Source organism: Neolamprologus brichardi, chromosome 3 (assembly GCF_056152115.1).
Source record: "Neolamprologus brichardi isolate AB-2024 chromosome 3, ASM5615211v1, whole genome shotgun sequence".
NCBI lineage: Eukaryota > Metazoa > Chordata > Actinopteri > Cichliformes > Cichlidae > Neolamprologus > Neolamprologus brichardi.
In genome coordinates this window covers 10425721-10441424 of record NC_142106.1, presented here as the reverse complement: position 1 = coordinate 10441424, position 15704 = coordinate 10425721, and the positions used below count along the sequence as shown (strand labels likewise).

Here is a 15704-nt window from a genome sequence, read left to right as displayed (position 1 = left end):
CACCTTCTTCCAGTCAGACAACAGCATCACCATGCTGCCCCAGGGGGCGTCCACTAAATGGTTATACTGGTTATAGTTTGTTTCATTAACTAAGCTGCAACACTGACAGCAGACTGAAGTAGAGTCGACGTTTTAAATGATATTTTTGAATTGATTTATTGTGAATGAAGTCATAAATGTCAGGATGTGCTTTATCGATTATCACAGAGAAACTCAAATATCATGTAATCATCTCAGTTAACCTCAAATTATGTCAAAGCAACATTGCTGGTTTCTTAACTTTTGAAAGCACAAAAGGTTTTATGTGTTTCTGTGTGTTACACTTAAAAAAACAACTTAATTTTAAATGTTTTGCAACAAAAGAGGAACTGCAGAGTGTCTAAGTTCATATTCTGGAATAAATTTATCACATAAATCATTAAGAGGTTAGAAATCCACCAATAACTCTGTACAAATAGAGGAAGAAACAGACTCAGAGGAAGAGGGCGGGCTTTACTTGGTGTCAGTGAGAGAAATGAAAAAAAGCTCAAATGAGTGAGAAGGACGATGAAGGAAACATCTGTGCTGTGTCTGCTCTGTAAGTAGAATCTCTGTGTTTGTTTGAATTCTTGTACTTTGACTGTCTCCTCTCCTGATAACTGATGATGGAGGAGAAGACATGAAAAACAAATCAGGCTGAATTCAAGTTCAAAACACCACGAGGACCAACTGCAGGTCTGAAGTTTCACAGAGTTACTGATGAATTTATGAGTGAAAAGATGAAATAAAATGTTGGTGTTTGTGTGAACAGAGCAGAGGACAGACCTTAGTTTAGTGCTAGTCTTTTGTATTTACTAATACATACAGTTACGTATTATTATAACACAACTGTATGTGATTCCTTGTGTAACAGTAACTACATTAGAGCATGAAATATGAAATGATGTGATCAGTTTTATTTTAGATATTTTATATTAGTTTTATTTCATTATTATCAAATATTACAAAGTTGTTCTTTATGTTCAGCTCAAATCAACCTGAGTGTCATTTCTCTTTAGTTCTGATCTCACTGCTGAGCTGCACAACAAACCAAGGTCAGTAACCTTCTTCTGTCACAGTTTAAACCTGAGAAATGTTCACTGATATGACCTGATTGGGTTCATGTTTCACAATGTAAAGTCTAACCGATCATCAGTTTTTCATTTTAACCCTCACAGCTCGTCTGACTGTGAGTCCCAGCAGCTCTCAATTATTTGAATATGACTCTGTGACTCTGAGCTGTGAGGAGGACGACAGCTCTGCTGGATGGACTCTGAAGAGAAACACAAGCAAAGGACAGAGGACTCAGTGTGGAAGAGATTGGGGAAAATCAGCTGGTTCAACTAATTCTTCCTGTAACATCACTTTGATGATACCTCAGGACAGTGGAGTTTACTGGTGTGAGTCCAGAGAGGGTCCCATCAGTAACATGGTTAACCTGACAGTCACTGGTAAGCTGAGTGTGTGGAGTTAGTGTTGATGAAGCTGTGTGTAAATGGATGAAATGCTGTAGTTTGTCTCTGTGTTGAGGTGGATCAGTGATCCTGCAGAGTCCTGTCCTCCCTGTGATGGAGGGAGATGACGTCACTCTGCTCTGTAAAACAAAGACCACTCCCTCCAACCTCCCAGCTGCTTTCTATAAAGATGGCTCCCTCATCAGGAAGCAGCCTACAGGTCACATGACCATCCAGCATGTTTCCAGGTCTGATGAAGGCCTCTACAAGTGTGACATCAGCGGTCATGGAGAGTCTCCATCCAGCTGGATCACTGTCACAGGTGACACACTCACCTGTCTGTGTTTCTGCAGCTTTCAACATTCACAATAAACTAATGATTGTATGTTGTATGTTTAAGGGAAATCTACAACCACATCTCCATCTACTCCCACACCTGTATCTACATCCACCTCTATCCCTACATCAGCCCCTGCCCCGCATCTTGTTCTTCCTGTATTAATCTCTGTTGGATCAGTCTGTGTTGTGGTTCTACTGGTGTTACTGGTTCTGCTGGTGAGAAAACATAATCACAGAAAACCTAAAGGTGAGTCTCAGACTTCCTGATCTTTCATGTGTGGACTTTGATTTGTTGAACAATTTAAACATTATTATGATTAGATTTCAGTGTTTATTTTATCTGTCTGTGACAATAACATTTACATTCATACGATAAATTATATTACTGTTACATTTCAGCAGATCAAGACAAAGCTGCAGGAGAAGACGTCACATACAGTGACGTCAAAATATCCCATGGTCGACAGCAGTACTATGCACTTAATGCATACATATTATTAAAATTTGGGCTATAATGGTTGTATTGATGTATAGCAACTTGAAATGCTCCCAAAAATGACACTACAACATGTAAAAATATAATAGAAGCTCTGGCGAACTTGGTTCTATGGTAGGTCTTAAAGAGTTAAAGTAAATGTTTCTAACACGTTAGTTTTATTTAGACTAATGTGACTCTGTTTTTATGAGAAGGAGAAGTGCGAAGTTATCAATGCCAATGCTAGCTAGCTTATATAGCTACATCCACAGACAGCATGGGGCAGATAACTGGGCACATGTTTAGTAGAAGCGTGACCTGCTGGAGGGAAAGGGGTCTAAGCAGCTTTGATCAGATTTGATTGGCTCCAGAGTGGTTAGATTTGGGCTAATGTTTCAGGAACGTAGAATCGAGGGCACATAAGAAACTGGAAGCATGTGACAGTGTGCATTTTGAGCCCTGGATCACGAGGAGCTTCCTCTTTTCAAGAGGTTAAGACTGTGCGTTAGTCTAACGTTGTGCGTTTATGATAGATCGCGAGAACACTATGAAGCATGTTAGGCATATAGCTCACCTTCATTATTTACACATTTAATGATAAAGATTATTCAATTATTTAAATGACCTTTTCATAGGTAGTTAATGTTTTTTAGAATGCAACACCATCTTAGTTAAATATATCTGTATGTAAAGTTTCACACCATACTAAGTGAGAATTGTTCTTTGCACGCTGGACGGTCTGTTGTCTGTGGTTAGCTGAAGCTAACAGCTCCGCAGTTGTTCAGCATCCTGTTTGTGACATTAAGAAAACACTTCAGCTGCAGGTGTTTCAACACAGGGCTGTTAGTTTAAAACCAGAGAAGTACTTCTGTATGCATTTCTTTAAACACGAAAAACATTTATGTGATAACATTTTAAATTCCATTAATCCCAGTATCTTTGTTTAGGCTCTGAATCTACCTTTTATGAAGGTAATCGTTTGTTAGTTGTGTGATATCGTGGCACGTTTATCTGATCTGTGGTCCCTCAGTTCCTTGAGTACATTTTATTTGTCACAGAAGCAGTCACCTTTTCAGTGATTCTATCTTCTGCTTAAACTATTTTAAATATTCTAAATCATCTAAATAGTTTGTTTATGTTTAAATATTATGTGTTTTATTGTGCAGAGAGAGACTCTGCTACAGTCTACTCAGAAACGAGAATTGAAGACGTCAGTTATGGAGAAATCGTCATCAAAGACAAGAAGAAAAAGTCAAAGACCAAAGGTAGAGCTGCTCCTCTTTTTCTCCATCTGGGTTCGTTTCTACATCCAATCACTGAGCTAAATGCTAACATATGAATGCTAACACTTTAATAGTTCATAAAATTTGAACTTCACATGTTCACCATCTTAGCAGCACGCTCATATTTAGTAATTACCAAGCATCCTGAACACAAGAAACAAACAACATACTGCTGCATTTAAACAGTGAGCTAAATTAGGTCTTTCTGATAGTACGTACATGTGCATGTTTCCTGATTGTCTTCCTACGGTCATGTGATGATGAACACTTTCTCAGAATGCTCAGCTGTTTCATGAAAAACTAAGTATACCTCATTTATTTATCTTCTTTTCTTCATCTTTTTCTTATCTATATGACTTTCACAGTCTTGGCCCACTTTTCTTTTCTTTGCATCATTAAATCAGGTCTTTGAGGTTTGTGAGCATTTGTGATGCACAGCTCTCTTAATAACAGTCTCCTAAGCAGTCCAATCAGACTGAGGTCTGGGCTCTAACTGGAGTGTTGCAGCTTTGTTTTTTGGGTTCACATTAAACTCTAGGTCCTGTGCTTCAGAACAGGCCCAAATCCTCACACTTCCACCACCATGCTGACAGTCGATATGTGGCGTCAGTGTTGATGTGCAGTGTTTGGTTTTCCCTCAAATGTTGTCTTGTGCATTATGGACAAACATTTACACTTTGGTCTCATCTGTGGACAAAGTTCCAGAAGTCTTGATTTTTGATTTCTTGGTTTGTTCAGATGCGAAAAATCCCAAAACAAAACATAAAGAGAGAAGACGTTTTCCCCTGGGAAGTCTTTTTTTTTATTTGAATTGTTTTAATTTTACCATAATGAACTTTGACATTTAGCATGTAAAACCTGTAGAGTCTGAGGTGTAGCTGTTGGATGTTTTGCAATTTGCTGGGATGTTGACTGCTGGGAAAACTGCAGTAAACACTTGCTGATGATCAGTTAATTAAGTGCATTTGATTAGTGTTTGGCTGCTTACCTTAGAAATTCCTGTGGACACAACGAGGTTGGACTTAAACTTGTTATGTGACTGTAAATCCAAACAGTGGCTCGATTATTTACAGGAGCTTTATGAGGGAGGAATAAATCAGCAGCAGTTATATCCTGCAGTTCACATACGTTAAGCTCTGTCACTGTAAGACTAAATGAGGATTTTGTGCGAAGAAAGAATAAAAAATAAACATGTAACTTTTATTACCCTGCAAAATCTTGTCTGTCAATATTACCTGACATAACCAGACAACAGACTCACCTTCATGACACTAAAACAAATCTGGCATTAAGCTCAGCTCACTGTGGCAGTCTCTCTTCACAGTTACACACAACAGCCGCTTTAACTTGTGGCGTCAGCCCCCAAACAGTCGCTGTAAGTTGTAATTTTGCTGCCAAACAATCCTAAACAGCTGCCGCTGGTCATGTCATTACTCCAAAAAAGGAACATCAGATTGGGCAGGTAGTAACATCGGAGGATGTCTGCAGGGTTGATGCTACGATTTGAGCTAATTGTCTCTCCTTCTACAGCCACGAGCTGTGATCTGGATACAAGATGCAGAGCTGCCCGTGCTCGCTCTTAGACATAGGGCGAGGAGCTCAGTTATTCAGTGGGGGTTCAGTGCTCCTACTGGTTCAAGCATCTGAAAAGGACGTCCCTCGGCTGGGTTGTGAACATCACGGTGTCCCACTCAGAGGAGCTGGAGCATGTAGCGTCTCTGCTTAAGCAACTGAAATTGTATGGATACATTTTTAGTCTGTCATTCTTTTACTTTTTTAATGTTGTTTTATTAATTCCTGTTAACAATAACCTTAGAGATAGGCCAAAGATAACAATGTATTATTGGTTCTTTCAACACTTCCTGACAGCACAACTGTCTGTGGTGGCTCATTGGTTCAAACCGAATACATAAAATGTTAAAACACTAAAAATCTAACCTTCAAACTTCCTCTGTGTTGCTTCACTCAGAGAAACAGGAAACGCTGCACTTGTTGTCGATTTTCTTTAGCAACAGATTAATCCACACTGCGGGATGGTGTGTGTAAGCATGTTGTTATGATGATGAACAGACAGGTCATCCAGCTCAATAGTTCTGCTTTCTGATGTGATTTTAGCACAAATATGGCACATCTGCCGTTTTCTTTGAGCGACATGTGTCTCTCAGCGTCTGCCTCAGCTCAGCCACAGGCGCCCCGTGAATTTACCAGATGCCTTGTGTGCAGTAACATTTGGGCCACTTCTCTACCACAGAACATCGGTCATGCTGTAATTGAGCAATACATGCCAAAAGCAGACAACATTAGGCCCAGATGTGCCTTGGTACACACACAAGATAGAGAAGCAACATCTTGTGGTTGAGACCAGTTAGTCTGAAGCAGGTGAGATTTCTATCTGCTATGTGCTCTGGCTTGGATAGTAATAGTGTTCATGTTGTGAGAACGTAGCTTGTGGTGAAGTGTGTCATTTAGCATTGAAGAAGCAGCAGCTTGGTGGATGTCACCTTTCTTTTTCACACAAAACATCTCACAGGTCTATCCAGTCATTCATTGGCTCAGAGCAGAGAGGTGTTAAGAGCTGTGAGGTGCTGCTGCAGTGTATGAAGTACATGTACTTTCTACATGATGCAACATTGCAAACACAATTTTGACATATTTTTCGTGACCTAACAGTTATTCCCAGTAATCATATCAAAAGCAGTTCTGGAATCAGTCTTGGAAAAAACTAAGCAGGTCGGATCAACGAGGCCCAAAGATAAAGCTCCTCGTTATGTTTAACCTTGAACAGAGCAGATTTACGTCCTCTTGCAGTCACTATTATGAGTGACATTATGACTCACTTTCGGGCTTTGGACAGAATTGTAACTGATATCAAACTTCTCATCTTTCTCCGAAAGCAACCTTTTAATAAAGAGCAGCATATGAGGTCAGTTATAGATGACCAACAAACCTTTCTCTTGTTGGTCAACACCATAATCCAGACATCCCCACCACCAAACTGGACCATCTCTACCCCCAACTGTCACTCAGCAACAGATCCCCACAGCGCTGCCTTCTCTACACCCTTTACGACTATGACTGTACACCAACTCACTCAACCAACATCACTGTCAAGTATGATGAAGATAAAACCGCACACAGGAGGTAGTGAACATCTCCTGGTGGTTCTCATAAATTAAGTGTCTGTGAAGGTTCTCAGTCATCCAGGTCATCGTAGTCAAAGGAGCTTGCAAAGAAAAGCGTCTGGACTTCTTTAAGTTGCTTGAAGACGTTTCACCTCTCATCCGAGAAGTTTCTTCAGTTCTAAGGTCAAATGGTGGAGAGTCCCAGATATAAACCTAGTGGGAGTATCCCCCCACAGAGGGACAAAAGGACCCCCTGATGATCCTCTAATCGCCTGAGCCAAGGTGTGAAACTGGGTGTGGGTCCCAATCAGCCAGAGTTTCGGGTGAGCTCATTGTGAAACCTGGCCCCACCTTATCATGCGAATTCCTGAGGTCAGATGGCCCAGGATGTGAGTGGGCGTCTCATAAATTAACTTCAAGCTGAATTCCCTTAAACACCCTGTCTAAGGGTAAAGAAGGCCCAGCACTTCCTCCGTGTCCTGGCGAAGAATAACCAGAAGCTGCTGCTGGCCTTCTACCGCTCCTCAGTGGAGAGAACATGTTTGCTGGGGTGTTGTTTGGACACAGGTAGCTGTGCACTTACTGGACACTCAACTGTAGCTCTCATGCTGACACAGTGAACATTACCATTCAACAAGCATCAGACGACAGCTGTGCTTCATTTAGCTACATTAAAGCTCTACACAGTACAGAAACTTCCCCACTCAGGCTGACAAATAATGTTAAAAGCTGAAATGGGAGAAAAAGCAACTGTAATTCTTCAAGTGCATCAATCAATCAAAGTAAAACATGGACTGGCATCAGTGAGTTTTGGGGGTATTTTTTTCTTTCCTTTTAAGAAGAAACTTTTTGGTCACCATGGATTACTTCTCTTTATCTACAGCTCACACTGTCTGTGGTGCACCCAAGGTTCAACCTTAGGTCCTATTTTTCTTTCTATTTAAGTTCTTCCATTTAAAATAAAAACCCACAACATCTCCTTTATTGTTACACCAGAGCCATACAGATATCACTTCCCAAAAGACCCAGCAGCTGTTTTAAATGATCTCAGTCACGTGACTGTAAATGTTGTCATAAAGCTGGCATCAGCTTAATACTACAGAGATGAGGCTGACTGAATCAGCTAAAAAACACATTTATATAAAACTCATTTTGTGTGATTCCCTTACTTAATCTGTATCAGTAGGATCAGACGTCTGTGGCTGTTGTAGAGTTGGGTCATACCAGTCAGAAGGTCAGCAGATCAACCCATGACTTCTCCCTGAAACATCGAGTGTGACTAAGTGTGTGAATGCCAGAATGCTTAGGCATAGATAAAAGTACTGTATGCATGTGACCGGGTAAATCAGAGTTGGACAAAGAAGTCAAACGAACAACTGAACAAATATCTGAACATACCTGTAGAGTCCTAGTTTTCAGTGTTAACACAATTGTACAATTGCAACCATGCTCTCTGGTCTATCTGGGCTATGGGTGTGTGGTGGGCTTTCTCTTAAAATGATCTTTTATTTAAAACAAACAAACAAAAACACCAACAGGATACGTTACTCTCCATAAAACAGTCCCTCTGTAAACACTAGGTAGGAACAAAAATGACCTCCTACAAGATGGCGTGTATGAAGTAGTTAAATATGTAAAACTTATAACATAATACAGCAAAATCTAAAATGCAATGTAAATTTATATTGTAATCAACACAAAGTAAATATGAGGAAAAAATAAATGCATGTGCCATAACGAACGCTGCACGATCACAGCAGTAAGTGTACGTTTTCTGTCTGAGACACAAGTTATTCTCACCATAAAAACAGAAGACAGATAAAGTTAAAAAAAGAAAAAAAAATGGTTTCTTGTGAGGAAGGACGTAGTGTCTTTAGAAAATCTTGCTGACTCTTGCGATGCAGACAGGCAGCAGACTTTAGAGGTGGTTCCTGTTTTTTACGTCTCACACCTCCGCCCATCTGTCAGGGTGGAAAAAAAGAGAAGTTGGAATCAACAAGTGTTTGACTTTTTAATGTGGCTCTTTGTTAATTTCATGGATGATTCAAGTAACAGTTAAAGTGTGGGCAGCATGGAAACTGTGATTTGTATCTGAAGTAGTTCCTAGGAGCTTCTCAAGCAGTCCTTTAATAGGATTCATTAACTTATCTTTTTTTTAATTTGCATGTCAAACCACAGCAGAAACTTCCTCCTGTAGCCTGAGGCCAGCTGCAGTGCAGTCTGCTTTGGGTTGGCTAACAGCGGAGTGTTGCAATACGATGTTTGCTTCATGCGCTGTGGGGAAAGTGTGGCAGTTTGCAGTAAAAGAGCACGGCGGTTTTGTGGATGTCACCTTTGTTTTTCACATAAACACCTCACGCTTCTATCCAGTCACTCATTGGCTTATAGCAGAGGTGTGAAGAGGAGTAAAGATGTGAAAACCCCTTTGGAGTTTAAAAAATACTCATCACTTGTATCACTTGTATTCTTCATGATGCAACATAACAAAGTGTTTTGTAGTAGCTGTGGTGTTGCAGTTGTTGTACTTGCAGTAATTTAAATGTGTTTTATTTTACAGAGAGCGACAGCATGGCGGTCTACTCCTCAGTGAAAACTAAAGACCTCAGTTATGAACAAGTAGCCATCAGCCCAAAGAGGACCAGAGGTACAGCTGCTCTTTATCTCTCACTTTAAACAGAGCAAAGCTAGCAGTGTCATGCTAAGCTAAGCTAAGCTAACCATGTTCTCACTCAAGCTCAGGATATCAACCTTCGCATCTTGAAAGACGCAGGAACCAAACAACTTCCTCCTCCTCTTAGTGTGATGCATAAGCATACTACACTGATAACAAGTTTTCAAATGACTAAACCAGGGTGTTTTTAGACAGAAGACGAACCAATCAGCTCAAGGCCCAACGTAAGATAAAGAAGGATTTTTCTTTTTTTAAGAACGAGTTTCAATTTCAAGTGCTGCACCAATTTGAGCTAAATTTAAGAAAACTGACTAAATAAACAGCCAAAATCAACCCACACAACAAGGAAATATCTCAGTAGTCACATTTTAGTGAAGGGCAGGGGTTAATGTGTGATTTGGCAGGTGGGGAAACCTTAAGATTGGCTGTAGTGGTGCAGCACATAGTAATGTATCATGTGGTAGACTTTACTGTGGGTGCAGGCTGTGACTGATATTCACTGATCATTGTGAACTGAGCCAGCTGATTTAAACATGTAAAAGCAGATGTTTCATGAGATTTCATGAATTTTAAACCCCTGATAATAGACAGCTAATTTCAAAGGTAGAATTTACTGAGTGAACATCATCACCTTGAATTTAGATCGATGCCTACAGCCTTTGCTGCAACCTACATGAACACCACAGCCTGCTGTGTACAGTGCAGCATAGAGTATATATGGATACTTAAGTCTGTTTTGCAGGATATTTCATGAAAAACATAAATCAACAACACATCTAGTTACCAGTGGACCATCCTGGTACACTGTCGACAACATGTAGCCTCAGCTTTTAGTGTCAAACTGCTAATTTTGTCACCACAGACCTACAGACTAATTAGGGACGTTGATCATTTGACGCTTAAAGTTTGTTTCAGTCGGTAAAAAAGTTAAAGCAGTGTAAAACAGTAAAAAAAAAACAGCGATGCCTCAGATGATGGTGTGGAAACTATTTCTGTGTTTCATGTGAGGATTACACCATTTCCCCTGGAAATCTTGCTGAGTTGCAAACAGGCGGCAGACTCTTGAGCTGGTTCCTGTTTTGAAGCGTCGTTGCTCGTCCTGTCTGATAAAATCTGTCAGTTTATATTTAAATGTCATTCAGTGAAGCTGATGAGCTCATTACTGATCATTAATCATGTTTCCTGTTGTTTCAACTGTTTGCGTTCAGACTTTAAACCAGAGTCAGACGTCGTCTACTCTTCACTGAAGTAGTCCACCAGTCCAGCTGCTGGTCTCTAACTGGCTCCCCCAGCACCTCAGACCAGAGGACATCCACATGTTACAGATATTTTATGTCTTAATCTCCTGTTGTTGGGCCCGTGATTCATAATTTGCATTTTGATGCAAAATCAGCAATGTGAAATATTTATATAAATAATGTAAAATAGGGATATTTCTATGTAACATTAAAAACTTCCAGATGTTTTGTGGTATTTATTTGCATTTGTCCTGCTCCTGTTCCCATGCAGCGTGGGGTCGGGGGTATCTCTGTGGCATTGATTCAATTTTGCTCTCTCATGCTCCTCGTGTGGTTCTGTGGGTTTCAAACATGGGGGGAGATGGAAAACTTGATTTGCTCCGCTTTTGTTGTGGCTTACCAATACATGCCCGGCTTCAGTGCAGAAAACAAAACAAAAAGATGTATATTAAACCACAGCTACAGACTCAAAGCAGCAGGCACTGCAAACTGCACAGAGCAGCGTCAGCATGCTTGATGGAGGAAGAGGTTTACTTACTTACTGCACAGCAGCTGCCATGAAAACACTTTTACATTTACATCAATATGGTTTCTGGCAGCAGTTTCTCTCAGTTTTCTCTCAAACATGAACATGTTTTGGGGTTCAACAATATAACAAACCTGAATAGTTAGTTTTCATTATAGTCGGCATTTTACAGTTATTACAGTTTTATTTATTTATTATTATTGTCACACTCAGTATTTTAGGATAAAACATGAAGCTGAAACATTTTGGTGTCTAATAAAATACACACTTATGACCACGTGACTCTGACTGGCTCCTGAACCAGCACAGAGCTCAAACAGTTACCTCTCAGTAAAGCTGAAAAGCAAGGGCAAATTTAAAGTCTGCTGCCCTCTACTGGTTAAACCTGGTGTTACAACAGGGCGGTTGCTTTAAAAAATGACAGCACTTTAACCTCCACTAGAAGATGTCACATTTTAAATCAGTTAACTTATACTTTCAAATTAGGTACAACACAGTACCTAATTTGAAGTTTTCTTTATAATAGAGTAGAATCGGCACATTTTTTCGCCATCTGACTGTACAATGTAAATAGATCTAAATCTAAAGATATGAAAAGGATCACAGATATGTACACATCCAGGTCTTTAAGACATCCTTGTAACTAATTGATTAGCATCGTCTGGCTTCATCGATAAAGATAACTGGGTATCTCTATTGTAATGAAAATAGGTTTTCAATGCCTAAAGGAAGTGTGTATAACATAAAGCATATTAGCGGAGCAAAAAACCCTGTAATTAATTAGTTACTAGTTACTAGCTACTTCTTCAAAAAAGTAACTAACTGAGTTAGTCATTGAGTTAAAATATTCATAAAGCAACTAATTACTAATTTGTTTAACCCTCCGATGTCCAGGGTATAATTGGCTGTTTTTGACTACTTTTGATATTACCGCTACATTACCCCTTTAAAAACTTGCCCCATTTAGGTGTCAATTTTTTCAGCACAACCTCACATGTCTGAATTATTGTTATTTTTCCAATTTGACATACTGTATTAAAGTAAAACTGCATTGCTCGCGTGCTGGTTTGGCCTATCAACACAATTTAAAACTTGGTGTGTAGTTTGAAGTCAACACTTTTAACACAAAATTGGAGACTCAGGGTTGTCTTGGGTTGATGTAGCATCTTGTTGCTATGTCATCTTAAATTGGTCATGTGATTGGTTTACCATGGCTACTATATTCCTCAGCCAATCAGCAGCACTCATGTGCACTCGCGTTACTTTTAACGCCGTTATTCACTGTCCGTAACTATAAAAGCAGTAAAAGTGTTTGTCTCTAAGTAAAAATGAGAGCAGCCCATGATGATAAAAACATGTCAGTTTCCAGCGAGACAGTAGGGAGCTAACAAAGCTGCTGGATATACAAAACATGAGGTAAATTATAGATTGTATATAAAAGAAGGACGCCATTGATGTGATATCAGCTTAATATTTGCATGATGGTAACTTCCATGGTTTTTTTTTCCTTATAGACAGAATTGACCATTTTTGAACGAGATAATGAAGTGATGAAGTTATCAACTAATTCTGGTGACCAAGCTGCATCCATTAAAAGTAATAATGAATAGAAGATTTAAAAGTAAATTATGTCAACGTGGTTTTTATCTGGGTAAAAAGCACACAAAGACAGCAACCATTATTTTGTGCTGTTGTGTTGTTTTCCACAAATGTGGTAAAAAGTACTAGAATATTTACTGGTATCAAAACATCATTAAAATCCAAAAACAAACAAACAAAATTAATGAAACATTCTTGTGTTTTAATCAGTAACTGTGGACACACAACTCTTCAATCATCCATCAGGGGGTGCTGCAGCACCTTCAGTGCCTCCTGCTTCCCTGACCTTGTGACGTTTCAGTGTAAAAATGGCCGCAACATGCACAAAGCAGGATGCAGATGAGAAGGATGAGGGGGGAAATGTGTGGCAGAAGAACAATAAAAAAGCAACAAAGGAAAGAGGAAGATTTGCACGTTCATAAACCAGAAAAGCTCATTTGGATTAATTAAGCAGGTTATGGAGATGACAACACTTTTACAGCTAAGTGTACATTTTAGTCTTTTTTTTTTTTTTTTTTTAGCTGAAAGTGGATTCAAACATTATACTGAGGGGGGTGGGGCACCTTTTTTTCCCTTCATATGTAGTTATGGAGTTCCACAGGGTTCTGTGCTGAGACCGATGCTATTCATCTTGTTATTTTTCCTGGCAATTATTTCATACTTCATGCTGAGATTATATGAAATACAAAATCACTACAGTTGGTGGAGGTGGAGCAACCCTGTATGTGGAATTTTATCTGTTTAAAATGCAAAATAAAGTGGGGATGGAATTTTTATTGCTGATTTGAAATGGGACATTTAGCATGTAAAAATGGAAAATGCAACCAAACCCTATTCCTGCCTTTAAATGGGGACGTGGTGGACATTAAAAGGTTAAATTGTTGCCATTGTTAAAGCTGCTCTGCTGTAACGCCAAGTTTAACCAGTAGATGGCAGCAGACTTTAAATATGATTGTTATGGCCCGTCTAGGCGCGGCCAGACCTCAACATAAAGGGTGATCCATCCCCGTCCAACCCCAAGCAGCACGTCACACACTTAATACTTTGTGACAGTGATTTATTAACAATGAGTGCAGTTAAACAAAGGAAGGGAGCATATCATAACGTCAGGGTGAACCCAAGACCAAAACAACAAACAAAAAGTAGCCTATCTCAGGAATAAACACAATTTACCTACGCAAAAGAACTAACTCAAACGACAATCACTTTCCTCCCAGCCTAACAAAAACAGGAGAAAACTGATCAAACAAAAAGGCGGTCCACCCCTACATGCTCTTACATTAAGTAACATAGCAACATAGCGACACAGTGAACGGTGAACGGTCTGCCGGTTGGGTTGGGCCGAGGATGAATGACATGGCAGTCCCTGGCGGTGTCTTCTTATCCGCTGCCTCCTGGTCCTTAGCCAATCGGTGCAAGCCATCCACCCTGGATGCACCAATCACAGAGGAGCACCTGCACACTCAAATTTACATATGATAATTACGACAACAGTCGTAACAATGATTCATGTGCATTCCTAGTTTCACTGAGAGGTTTAACAGGAGGAACTCTGTGCTGGTTTAGGTGACGTGTTCCTGAAGAGTGTCTAGCATGAGTCACATGTTTATTTATAGTTCATCAAACATTTTTTAAAAAGGCACAGCTTACAAGGGTATATATTAAATATACTTCCTACCTTTGCTTCCTGTTAGTAGTAGCAGCATTTTAAATTATGTTGAGGAAGCGATGAAAAGAAATGTTGCTCAGGAGAGGAAGAGGAAGGAGAGATGAGAGCGTTTGAGCAGTGTTGCCAAAGGTCAAGGCCTGAAAGATGAAGCTCTTATAGGTGAGTAGTTTGTGTTTTTGTAAAGGTCTGAAACACTGTTACCACTTATATGTTGAATATTTGTAGTTATACTGTAATATATGTTTAATATATCTAGATGTTGGTCCACTGGAAAACATTTGTTGAATGAGTATTACTATAAATGAGTGAACCTTTTTGGTAAGGTGGTATCCATCCAGTCCGTCTGTGAGGACCTGTGGTTAACGGGCTACTTTCTTTGTCCCATGCTTAAAAACAGCTGTCTTTATGTTACTTTAGCATGGTTGAATTTCTATGGGCTTATGTTAGCCTGGCTGAAGAAAATGCTATGAGTATTAGATTAGATACATGTGGCTGTTCCCCTGACCTTTAACCTTAGTTGTTGTCCATGGTGCTGATCAAAAGCTGGAATGATTCTATTGATATTATTGATCATTTTTTGAGTGACTAAGGAAAATAAGAATAAAAGCTCTTCAGTCTCAAACACAAACACATCCTACACTGCAGCTTTTCTTTTTAGTTCGCAGCTACTGAATGATGTCCCTGCTGTTTTTAGCCCGTGGTTGTGTTTCTTTATGTTCTACTAAAGAGAAGCATGTATCGGTTAGCCACAGTCATACTGACTCTTGGTGAAACCCACAACCACAAAACAAAAACAGGGTGCTCACTGTTACCCTCTGACTACAGAGGGTAACAGTGAGCAGTGGTGCACATGAGCCATTAGAAGATGGGTCCACTGTGGTTATAAAGGGATGGACATGGTCAGCAACAATACTCAGGTAGACTGTTGGGCCTGCATCCCTAAATGCACTTGATTTCATAATTAAAAAAAAAATCAGATCATAAAAAATTTGCAGGAGAACTCAGTTATTTGTAATAATAAAACAGAAATCATTTCCACATGCACAGTGCAAAGAGAACTCAATGATTGGGACTACACAGCTGTGAAAACCATTTGTTGGAGATGCTAATCAAAAAAAGAGAAAGCTTTAGTTTGTTAAGGAGCTTGAAGATTGGACCGTGGACCAATGGAAAAAGGTCATGTGATCTGATAAGCCCAGATTTTCCTGTATGATGGGCGCATCAGATAAGAAGACAGGCTGATGACCTAACCCAATCGTGTTTCCTGTCTACTGTGTGAGGTTTGGGGTTGCTTTGGTTGGTCAGGCTGA

At 39.7% G+C, this 15704-nt stretch overlaps 2 protein-coding genes across 2 annotated transcripts in view; both read left to right on the top strand.

The window, feature by feature from the left end:
• The window catches only part of LOC118453405 (uncharacterized), a 154427-nt gene extending 143573 nt beyond the window's left edge, over window positions 1-10854 (top strand). Inside the window, exons 7-9 of the mRNA XM_087838756.1 lie at window positions 3453-3551; window positions 9249-9335; window positions 10571-10854. Of these exons, the coding sequence (XP_087694882.1) occupies window positions 3453-3551; window positions 9249-9335; window positions 10571-10614 (230 nt within the window). The 3' untranslated portion in view covers window positions 10615-10854. The remainder of the gene's footprint in view (window positions 1-3452; window positions 3552-9248; window positions 9336-10570) is intronic.
• Window positions 547-2078, top strand: LOC148103456 (low affinity immunoglobulin gamma Fc region receptor II-like). The gene is made up of 5 exons (XM_087838800.1): window positions 547-577; window positions 1038-1073; window positions 1197-1469; window positions 1549-1794; window positions 1873-2078. Exons 1-5 carry the CDS (start codon window positions 547-549, stop codon window positions 2076-2078), a joined length of 792 nt encoding a protein of 263 aa, XP_087694926.1.
• Window positions 10855-15704: the final 4850 nt, after the last annotated feature.